General features: G+C 34.1%; 1 protein-coding gene across 1 annotated transcript in view; it reads left to right on the top strand.

Moving 5' to 3' along the window:
- The window catches only part of LOC100789502 (alcohol dehydrogenase-like 3), a 73,844-nt gene extending 64,052 nt beyond the window's left edge, over positions 1-9,792 (top strand). The window contains exon 6 of the mRNA XM_014773191.2: positions 9,433-9,792. Coding sequence (XP_014628677.1) covers positions 9,433-9,782 — 350 coding nt within the window. The 3' untranslated portion in view covers positions 9,783-9,792. The remainder of the gene's footprint in view (positions 1-9,432) is intronic.
- The last annotated feature ends 2,927 nt before the right edge of the window (positions 9,793-12,719 follow it).

Here is a 12,719-nt window from a genome sequence, read left to right as displayed (position 1 = left end):
AGCTAAAGGAGCCCTAGTCCATGCCTACCGCCGGAGATTGTGAAGGGTGACAACTTGCTTTGAGTCAATGCCCTAAAAATGATTTTGAGCGGGAACACATGAAAAATATTCCATATGCTTCAGCAGTTGGAAGCCTTATGTATGCTCAGGTTTGCACTAGACCTGATATTGCGTTCGCTGTTGGAGTCTTGGGAAGATATCAAAGTAATCCAGGTATTGACCACTGGAAAGCTGCAAAGAAAGTGATGAGATATCTTCAAGGAACAAAGGATTACATGCTCATGTACAGATAAACTGATTGTCTGGAAGTGATTGGCTACTCCGACCCAGACTTTGCTGGTTGCGTTGATTCATGAAGATCAATATCTGGTTATATTTTTATGTTAGCCGGTGGAGCTGTATCTTGGAGAAGTGCCAAGCAAACCTTAACTACTACTTCCACTATGGAGGCTGAGTTCGTTTCTTGTTTTGAGGCTACCTCGCATGGTGTATGGTTGAAGAGTTTCATATCTGGCCTTAGAGTTGTGGACTCTATTTCTAGGCCATTAAAGTTGTATTGTGACAACTTTGCTGCGGTGTTTATGGCTAAAAACAACAAAAGTGGAAATCGAAGTAAGCACATCGACATCAAGTACTTAGCCATAAGAGAACGTGTTAAAGAAAAGAAAGTGGTCATTGAACACGTCAACAATGAGTTGATGATTACTGATCCTTTAACTAAAGGCATGTCATCAAAGAATTTTAAGGATCATGTAATACGAATGAGACTTGGTTCCATGATGTAATTTCATTGTACGTACATTTGTTATTTTCAATGAAACTCTCATTCAGTTAAATATTTTCTCATATGGTTTTGTGCACATATTTATTTATTTCGAGAAAAATCATTCGGTTTAGATATAGAATAAACATATGGTTTATTCATTAAGTTGAGAGCTAGTGTTGAGAGACTTGATATATTGTGGTACATGGAAGATACTACTCATCATCAGAGGACCTATCGCCATGACTCATATATTATGTTTCTTGTTACGATTGATGTTGGGTTAAATGGACCAAGTGGGAGAATGTTGGAAGCGCCCACGTTCACGTTTCACGTCTTTTATTTTATTTTATTTTATTATTATGGAACATTTAGTTATTTTTGAATCTGGTCCATTTTTCATCCACATTCAACCCATATCTTTGCAATATATTTGCAACCACCTTCACTAACAAATCACGTACCCATCCTTTATCTCACGTACTGATAACTTCCTATCTCACCTTCTGATAACAAGTTGAGCTCTGTGACGGACAGACTCTATAAATAGGATGGGGTGCTCTCAGTTTTGTATCACCAAACCCACTTCTTTATTCAGAAAAAATACACCATCTATTCAGAGTGAGTAAGGGTCTGAAAGAACAAAACTGTCTTTCAGGTTCGTGTGTGCGCCGCTTCGCGTTCAATTTGCAATGGCTGGAGGTACACTCGTAATATTTTAATTTCCGCTGTTTGATTTGAATATGTCATTTAAATTGATTTGCATGTTTAGATCATTATATGTATATTTCTACAAATTCACCCTTAAATTTTAGGGTAAAATCTTGCAAGATTTACTGAAAACTCTACTAAAAAAATTAAGTATATTTTTAGTTCTTCATATTTGAGATATATTGTTTTAGTTTCTCAAAATAATAAAAATTTGTAATTTTTTATTCTTCCAAATTCGTGAATTATTTTTTTAGTCTTTTTTGCCATTAAAAATTATCACATGTATCCAAACCGCAAACAAACAGTTAAAAGGGACTACAAAATACTTTTGGAAATTAAAGGACTAAAAAAATTAAAATTTATAAGACCAAAACACAACCATAATTTGAAGAATTAAAATTATATTTAAATTAAAAAATATTTATTTGATAGATTTTATAGAATTTAACTTAAAGATTGACACACTATTGTAAGATATTATTGTTTTCACATGTGTTGGAATCATCTATTTAAGGAAAAATTCATGTTCAATTTTTATTATGTGTAAATTTTCTTGTATTAACAATAACAATATTATTTTTGATCCAATGGGTCAGGAAACATTCATAATTTCCCATTATGGGCCAAAAAAAATTCTACAAAATACATAGATGGCTTTAGCTGTACGTGTTAATCCGCTAAATATACATGATATTTCTTATAATGGATATGTCGAGAAAATCCAATTCCTGACCATAAGTCAAAATAATAAAGTAATACAAAATAGATATTTATTTTGTAAAAATTCAAAGCAACGTATCTATTTTTCCTTTAATATTTAACATAAATTGATAACACGTGCTGTATGCTAAAAGAACGTGCTAGTCTCATAGAGAAAACTCTAAGATTTGGGCGTTTCTTTAAACTAACAAAAATACAATTTTAAAATAACAGTTTTTTTTTTTAACAAAACAGACAGAATTTAGATATAATTTACTTCTTAAAATAAAAAAAATATTTTTTAAGAAAAAATAATTTAAACAAACATATTAAGAAAATAAAAAGTTGTTTATTTTATTAAAACTAGGGGCGGTGCCTCTCTAAATTTTTTAAATAGTAAAAAAATGGAAGTTAAATATAATTAATAAAAAAATGACAAAATAAAAAAGTTAATAATATAAAAATAAAGAGAAGTTAATATAAGTTAAAAAAAATTAAAAATTAAGAAATAATTTAATAATAAAACATCCAATAAAATATTTACATTAAATAAGATAATTTTAATAGTTATAAATAAACATCAACAACAGTTATGCATCAGGAGTTAGTTTACCAACGAACCGGTGAGGTAAAGCTTTTATTCTGAGTTGATGCTTTTTTCTTCGGCTTTGCAGCCTCATACTTGTCTTTTATTGCCCATCGATAAAAGGAAAGACTCTTGGTGAGGCAATGAGCTCAAATCAAGCTAGAGAAATTCCTGAACCAGATTGTGTGACGGTGGAACTTATTGCTATCTATGAATTCTCAGAGTTTAGTTCAGAGCCTCGAAGGCCGAGAATGCCATCAAGAAGCCTTTTCCTCTCGGTGTCGGTGTCAGCCAAGTTAGCATAGCAGATGACATTGATGACTCTTGAGTGGTAGTTTTTTAGGAGAAAGGTGTTAGAATATAGGAATTAGAGTTGATTTAAATTTAAATTATAATTATCTAAATTTATATATATATATATATATATATATATATATATATTATTTATAATTTTATTTTGATATTTTATTTTTAATAATCATATGGTAAAAAAAGTTATATATTTATTCATTATTTTATATCAATTAAAATTATCGGATTTCATTTTCTTTTAACAAATTGATTCGAGGTACTAAGTAGTTATGGAATGAAGCCGAACTAAAAGCTTTCTCTCATTCTCCTTCGATTCGTGACGTGTTCTCTGATCTACTCATATTAGAGTATCTTTAAGACAACAGAGTTTGACACTCTCTGTACGAGGAGAAGGGCAACTCATTAAATTATTCTTATTTTATTAATCACAGGTATGAGTTTTAGAGCCATGGGCCTAAAAAAAGAAAAAAAAACTTGACCTTTTTTAACGGAGTGTTGCTAGGTGCACCCAGCATTTTTGCTGGTGCACCCAGCAAAAATATAAAATGCCAAAATTGCCTCTATCAGCTTTCTTCCTTAAAATGCCAAAATTTTTTCCGGAACAACTTCTTACTCCATTTTCAAAGAGCTTTCTTCTCGTTTTCCACTTTTTCCTGCGGCATTGTCTCTGGTTCGTGGGGGTAGCAAGGTTGAGTGCAGCAGTGAAGGTGAAGTTTTCGGCGTGAAGCTTTGCGGTGGTCGGTGGCGGCAAACAAGGTACGCAGATGGCGTTTGTGCGTCGCGGACGTACGGATGGCTTTCGGATCAAGTTGATCGTAAGCTTTTTACGGATCAACTTGATCCGTAAGCTTGTTAATACTCTTCTAGATCAAGTTGATCCGCAAGAGGCTTCCGGATCAAGTAACTTGATCCGTAACTTCTTGATCAAGTTGATCCGTAACATTCTTCCGGATCAAGTTGATCCGTAAGTTCCAGATCAACTTGATCCGTAAGTGTATTATTTTTGGTATTTTCTGTTTTTGCATCTGTTTTTGCATTTTTGCATCTGTTTTTCCATTAATTTTCCTTTTTTATTTTAAATTACTAATTTTTTTTGTATGGTCATTTTTTGTATGGTCATTTTTTTTATTTGGTTAGATGGATGAAGATGAGTGGATGTATGAAATAATGTCTAAACGAGCGGATATGGATTATGAAAATCCAGAATCATGTGGTGCGAATGAATCACATGTTGATTGTTCGGAAGCGTTCAAGACTTCTCAGGTTATAATGTTAATGTTTGTCACATATTTAATAAAATGAATATTGGTAGAAAACTTAAATTATGTGGTTTTTGTAGGTGTTTGAGTGCCGAGAGGATGTTTTGCGGTGGACTCGATTCGTGGCTCATGAAAACGGATTTGTGGCGGTGATTTTAAGGTCGGACACAAACACAGGTAGTAGAGAAAGAAGTACGTTTGTGTTAATTGGCTGTGAAAGGAGTGACGAGTATAAGTGTAGGAAAAAAGAATTTATCAGAAGAGACACTGAGACTACGAAATGTGGGTGTCCCTTCAAGCTTCGTTGCAAGCCAGTGGCTAGAGGAGAAGGCTGGATGGTGAAGTTTATTTGTGGAGTGCATAATCATGAATTGGCCAAGTCATTAGTTGGACATCCATATGCGGGGCGATTGACTAAAGCTGAAAAGACACTTATTGCTGATATGACGAAGTCCATGGTGAAGCCAAGAAACATTCTGCTAACTCTGAAGGAACACAATGTCAATAGTTGTACGACTATTAAACAGATATACAATGCAAGAAGTGCATTCCGTTCTTCCATAAGAGGAAGCGATCTTGAAATGCAACATCTGATGAAGCTTCTTGAACGTGATCAATATATTTATTGGCACAGAATAAAGGATGAAGACGTGGTTCGTGATATCTTTTGGTGTCACCCTGATTCAGTGAAGTTAGTCAACACATGCAATTTGGTGTTTTTGATAGACAACACCTACAAAACAAATCGGTATAGACTCCCATTGCTCGATTTTGTTGGGATGACACCGATTGGGATGACATTCTCTGCCGGTTTTGCATATGTGGAGGGTGAACGCGTTAATAATTTGGTATGGGCTTTACAACGCTTTCGAGGCCTTTTTTTAAAGCGTGATGCCCTCCCTGGAGTTATTGTTACTGATAGAGACCAAGCATTGATGAATGCAGTGAAAGATGTATTCACTGAATGCACAAATTTGTTGTGCATCTTTCACATAAACAAGAATGTGAAGGCTAAATGTAAATCACTAATTGCGCAAAAAAATGTTTGGGATTATGTCATGGATTGCTGGGTATCTCTTACTGATTGTCCTTCAGAACAGCAGTTTGATGAATACCTGAAGAAGTTCGAAGTAGCTTGCGCACCTTGACCAATATTTGCTGACTATGTCAAGGAAACATGGATAATACCACACAAGGAAAAATTTGTTTCCGCCTGGACTAATAAGGTGATGCACTTAGGAAACACAACAACAAACAGGTATGAAACTGTTCTACTATTTCTATTAACGTTGAAAAATTTATGGAATTGTATTATTGTATATGTTTATTTTTATTTGTGTATTTGAAATGTAGGGTTGAATCTGCTTACTCGTCTTTAAAAAGATTGTTACAAAATAGCATTGGAGACTTATGTAGTGTGTGGGATGCCGTGAACAACACGATTACGTTGCAGCACACACAGATTAAAGCATCATTTGAAACAAGTACACATGTCGTTGGACATGTGTTCCAAAAAACCTTATACAGGAGGCTGCTTGGAATGGTTTCAAGGTATGCTTTAAATCAGATTGCTGCTGAATTTGAGCGTGTTCACTATGCTGGCAAGAATCCCTCAAGTTGTGGTTGCGTGGTGAGAACCACGCTTGGTCTTCCTTGTGCTTGTGAGCTATCCAAATATGTTGGTGGTGGCATCCCACTTGATTCAATTCATATGTTCTGGAGGAGACTCAGTTTTTCAGACTAAGGGTTATCTGAGCCCGAGGTGGGCATCAAGGACGTAATGGAAACAATATACCAAAAATTCGAAGAACTTGATGTTTGTGACAAGTTTACTCTAAGAATTAAACTTTGGGAAATTGCACACCCTGATCAGAATTCGATGTGTCCTCCTCCAACAAAGGTTAACACAAAGGGGGCACCGAAGAAAACTATGAGTAGGAACCCAAGGTCAACAAAGCGCGATCCATCTTACTGGGAGTATGTAGATGCCTTTGAATCACAACAAAATAGCAATTCGTCCGTGAGACGTACTGCATCATCCTCTGAGCAACCGATTTGAAGAACGATGATGCCTATGTTGGACCAGTTTCAGCCATTTATGCATGATTTCATTGATAAGATTGTCGATGTCAAAGGTGATGGTAACTGTGGATATCGGTCGGTTGCCGGTTTATTAGGTATGGGTCAAGACTCTTGGTCGGTGGTCCACAACCATCTGCTTAAAGAACTTGCCAATTTCTCAGAAGACTATGTCAAGCTCTTTGGTGGCACAGAGAGATTTGAGGAATTAAGGATGTCACTACTTGTTGATGGGTTAACCAAGGTATGTAATTTATGAATTTGATTTTTAAGACTTTAGTTTGAAATTAAGTTTGACGTGTATATTTGTTTTATTCAGGTGACAACGGATAAGTGGATGGATATAACGGACATGGGACATGTCATTGCATCAAGGTATAACGTAATCGTTGTATCCTTGTCTAAACAGCAAAGCATGACATTCTTTCCCCTTAGAAGTCAACCGCTGACAAATTCTTCATTGCATCGTATAATTTGTATCGGTCATGTGTATGACAATCATTTTGTTGAGGTACATTGTAGATATGAAGTGTTTTTTTTATGATTGTGCAATGACTTTTGTAGGATTGAGTTAACATTTTTTTCGCATGGTTTATTTAAAAGAACGTTGTCCCTTATCGCCTGTATCATTGTTATGGTCTAGCAATTGTCATCCGCAGGCGAAGTCATGGCCAAATCCATATATTAGCAGAATGCAACATTACAAGAGCTTCATGATGTTCAAGAGAGACTATGTTGACTTAAATGATGATTGAACATGTAATTTATAAATGCCTGATCGTTTTGAACATGTAATTTATTTGTTACGTCCAGAACAAAATTATTACTTAATTCTAAAAAAGCATGTATGATATATCGTTGTCTGACTTGACTACACATTGTGGAAAACCGTGTTTGATAAATTGTTGTCTGCATTAACATAAAGCGCGTGAAAGGACCCTGCACAGCATGACTACACATGCAGATCTGATGCAAGCTAAAGCATGTCATGTCATTCGTGTAGTTGACAACACATACAGAAAGCATGTGCATGCGTATTTTCAATCTTTAAAAAATGCAGCACTAATATTAAAACTCATCTATATATATGGCACAACCTAACCTTGTAAGAAAGCACAAGTTTCAGTATCAACCCAAGTCTTACAAAAAACTATGGCATTCTTGGGAGAGACAAGCAGTCAAACAGTTGTGAACTCCACATTAGGTTTTATTTTTCCAAATGGATCCATTGTTCACAACGACAGTGGTGTTTCCTTCCAAGCTTCCACTCCAGTTCTCATTCGAGTACCTAACGGGTGTGATTTCAAACGTTAAAAACCAGAATACACAATACCCTTAAGCTAACCGACAAGCAATTTTTGGATGAAATTTACTACCGGCAGCCTTTCACGTATGCAGGTAATCAATTTTGGTTTCAATGTATGCAACTTAAAGATGATGCTGATGTTAACACAATGTTAATGTGTAATCATGAATTTTCGTTTGTTGGTCCGATTGAGTTATTATATAGCATTACTAGAACCCCAGATGGTATTTTAAACTTACTTGAAACTACTATGACCCCTACTCATGATGCCCTGCTATATTACAATGGGAGGTGGAACATGTCACGCCAAAATGAGTTTGTAGGTTACTCGTTCACAGGAAAAAATCCCAAAAACTTTGACATTCCCACTGGATGTACCATGGATGAACTGAAGGATTTGATCAAACAAGTTGCGCCTCATGGGATTCCCCCTTATGGTGTTGATGAAACACAAATGGTAACGCGATTGTTTTTTCGGAAACCAAGTCACCATGAGTATTCAGAAAAAGTTATAAAATTTGAAATAATTGAACTCAAAACCAACGAGGACGTGATGAAGGTGCTCATTGAGTCTAACTACTGGAAAAAGATTGGGCCAATAGAAATTTTAGCTGTTTTCAGTAAACCTTTACCGCAAATGGAAGACGAGTTGTCCTTGTCGCAAAATTAGCATGAGTTAGTTAGTTGTAGTATTTTATGGAAATTTAATTTCGTTTGACTATGTTGAAGTTAATGTACTGTTTGAATTCATGTATTGCATAATCATTTTCAATTACAAGAATCTCAACTAAAAAAATAGATTTCTATATATAACAAACTAATTAATAAATTGTTTTTCTTTTTACAGATTAAGGTCATCCGTACGTTGATCCGTAAGACACTTACGGATCAACTTGATTCGTAAGTGTCTTACGGATCAACGTACGGATCACCTTGACCCGTAAGAAGAAAAACAAGTAGGGACAATTTTACCATTTAAGAGCTTTGCTGGGTGTACCAACAATAATGCTGGGTGCACCTAGCAACACTCTTTTTAACCGACATTCCTCGACTGCCTCTAATGAGTTAGAGAGTACACAATCTCTAATTCGGACAAAAAAAATTCTATAAAATTCATAGACTGCTTTAGCGGTCCCTGCTTATCCGTTAAATATACATGATATTTCTTATAATGGATTTGTCGAGAAAATCCAATTCCTAACCAAAGTCAAAATAATAAATTAATACAAAATAAACATTTATTTCCCAAAATTCAAAACAACATAACTCTTTTTTTTTTCCTTTAATATTTTAGACAAATTGATAACACGTGCCATATGCTAAATGCACGTGTTAGTCTCAGAAAATTCTAGATTATGAAATTTATTTAAAATTATAAAAAATAACTTTAAAATAAACATTTTTATATAACATTGATGATTTAGACCCTCTTTACATAAGGAGAATTGAAAACCTTTGAAGAAATTAAAAGAGCTTTTATAAAATACAATAAAAAGAGAGTTTTTATAAAAGTTATCTGCATAAAATAATTTCAATTTTTGTAAAAAAAAAAACTCAATTCATGTTACATTTTTGTTTTTATTTCCCCTCTTATGGAGAAGTTCATGTAATATTGTACATAAAAACATATGTTCTATTATATGAACTTGAATTGAAATGAGAACACTTGTGATTGTGTTTGTGGGTTTAATAATATTTTTTAGGATTGTGGGTGAAGGTGTAAGTGACATGAAAGAAGGGGACTTGGTGGTGCCAATCTTCAATGGGGAATGTGGGGATTGCAAATATTGCAAGTGTGAGAAAACCAACAAGTGTGAGAGATTTGGGGTGGATCCTATGAAGAAGGTGATGGCTAGTGATGGTGCCACAAGGTTTTCTACAATGGATGGAAAACCCATCTTCCATTTCTTGAACACTTCAACTTTCACAGAGTACACGGTGGTAGATTCAGCATGTGTCGTCAAGATTCACGTTGATGGTAATGGTGAACTCAACCACCACATCAAAAGACTCACCTTACTCAGTTGTGGGGTATCTTCGGGTAAGGAACTTGGTCAACCTCAATAATTTAAGATATTACGAGCTTAATATTATATGCATGTTTTTTTTTTTGCTTATTAAAAAAATATATGCATCTACATGATATATAATTCACTGTATTTAATTTTTATGTTAGTATTTTACTCATTTAGATTTACAAATTATTGAGTTTTTTCACCTAATTTATTTGTACTTTTAGAAGTATTTTAAGAAAATTTTCTAGGCTAAAGTTTTTCTTTTTTGAAATTTAAATAAAAAAGTTTCACCTAATTAACCTAATCCATTGGCCAGTAATCAATAATCATATACAATAATTTATGTGTACGTACGTAGTATATACTCGAATATGTTTTTTTTTTTTGGATCCATCCTATTAGATTGTTAATCATATGCCCCGCACGGCCACCACTTAATTACTTGGGGACCACAGCCCACCACTCTACGTGTATCACGAGATTTCTTGCGGATCATGTTTTCTTATTCAATGGAAAGGAGATTTGGAATATGCACTCACCATAACAAATAATGAAAGATCTTTTTCTTCTAAATAATAATGCGTTTTAATTTTCACCTCTCTCTTTTATAAAATTTCAAATTTCAAATTTTAAATTTATTTCTTAAAATAACTCTTTTAAACAAGAATAATAATAAAAAATATGTATATATATATATAGGTATTATTTTTATATAATAGTTACTTTTTTATTTAAATTTAACAAATACATCGTAATCATCAAATATCTTGATTCATATACTATAATTAATATTTATTTATTATATTAATAATATATTATATTTAAGAAATATAATATATAATAATATCCTTTAAGTTAATTTTATGTTATATTTATGAATTACTATAAAAATATATTATAAACGTCGGCTTAAAAGTTTTCTGCCTTTACATAATTCCACTCATCACCCCTCTCTAAAATGTCACTTTCCTAATCATCATAACAACCCTAGATGTTTATTAGAGATAAAATTGGTTCCCTAGTTGGAAAAAGATGAAGGAAAAAGAAAATAGGACATATTCAAAATTCTCCAACTAATATTTATAATAAAATTTCTAACAAATTAATATTTATTGATAAAAATTTCTAAATATCAATTTTCATAATTCCATTTTCTCCTGTATATTGTCCATATTATACATGATTGCAGCCCAATTATTATATCAGTCATCTCATTCACATCAAGACACACTTGGATGATGAAAAAACTTTATTATAATAAAATACTATAACGATAAATAATTAACTTTTGCATTTCAAAACTATATTAGGTGTAATATATTACTGAAAGCAAAAGTAAATGTGGTCTTGTTAGAACAAATGATGAAAGTTTGAAAAAAAGAAAGGAAAAAAAAAAAGAAAAAAAAAGGTTTCAAGTCCCACATCGCAGGATAAACACTTGAATAGTGTTTCACTCCCTATATATAGAGAGCTCATTTCTTCATTTTCCTTGTCCCAGTTGAGAAGCATTTCCTCAACTTTTCTTTCTCCCTCCCATTTTTCAGCCGATGCATTTCCGGCAAACTTCTCCCTCTTTCTTTCTGTTGCTCTATAATTTCGGTTGGCTATAAGAGTGACTTTTTAAGTCATAATTTCGGTTGACTATAAGATTGACTTTTTAAGTCATATTTTCGGTTGGCTATAAGAGTGACTTTTTTAGTCATATTTTCGGTTAGCTATAATAGTGACTTTTCAAGTCATATTTTCGGGTGGCTTTAAAGTGACTTTTCAAGTCATACAAGAAGGTGTAATTCTAGAAAGGTTCCCTCAGTGCAGTGGGAATCTTATACAATGATCTGGGCTATTTTATCCTGGGGACTTCGTGATTGATAGTCTGCTTGCACAATTTTTGGAAGTGCCACGAAACGTCTTAAAGAAAGCGACATTGTCCGAGACTCAGCCAATAATTTTTTCGGTTTTCCATAAACTATTGTTACAATAATTTTAAGACGATTTCGGTTCTGCTATGGCTACCGTAGATATTATTGGCTCGAACAACAATGACCTCAACAAACCTTTTAGGTTTGAAGGGTATCATTTCAAGCGTTGGCAACAAAAGATGATGTTTTCTTTAACTATGAGAAAAGTTGCCTATGTTTTGAACATTGATATTCCGGTGGTACCTGAGGATGTTGAGAAGGAAGTGAAGGATAAAATGACTACGAAATTAGCTCTCTGGAATGAAAATGATTACCTAAGCAAGAATTTCATTCTGAATGGGTTAGTTGATGATCTCTATGATTATTATAGCCCATATAAGTATGCCAAATTAGTTTGGCTGGCTTTGGAAAAGAAGTATGATACTGAGGAAGCTGAGACTAAAAAGTATGCTGTTAGCTGCTACCTCAAGTATTAAATGACTGATGATAAATCAGTAGAGTCTCAATCCCATGAGATACAGAAAATTGCTCATGATATCATATCAGAGGGTATGGCATTGGACGAGCAATTTTAGGTTGCTGCCATCATAGACAAACTGCCTCCTGGTTGGAAGGATTTCAAAAACCTTCTCAGACACAAGACCAAAGAATTCTCTTTGGAGTCTCTGATTACACGTCTGCGCATTGAGGAAGAGGCACGCAGACAAGATTAGAAAGATGAAGTGTTGGTTGTGTCTCACAACAACACTAAAAGGAAGAACACAGGTGCAGATCTGAAGCCTATTGGCAAAAACTTTAAGAATCAGAACTGCAATGTGAGAAATACCTCCAACCGCAACAAGAACCTCCCAAGGGTCCAACATGCTAGACAACATCCACCTGCCAAGAATAATCCCGGTGAGCCATTCCTCTGCTACAATTGTGGCAAACTGGGACATATGGCACGCAAATGCAAAAATCCTTCAATGACAGGTGCTCCCCAGGCTAACATGACTCAAGAGCCATACATAGTTGTGATAACTGAGATCAATATGATTGGAGGATTAGATGGATGGTGGGTAGACACTGGC

Source organism: Glycine max, unplaced genomic scaffold, assembly GCF_000004515.6.
Source record: "Glycine max cultivar Williams 82 unplaced genomic scaffold, Glycine_max_v4.0 scaffold_49, whole genome shotgun sequence".
NCBI lineage: Eukaryota > Viridiplantae > Streptophyta > Magnoliopsida > Fabales > Fabaceae > Glycine > Glycine max.
Note: the sequence above shows the minus strand (reverse complement) of the source record. Positions and strands in the feature narration are given on the sequence as shown.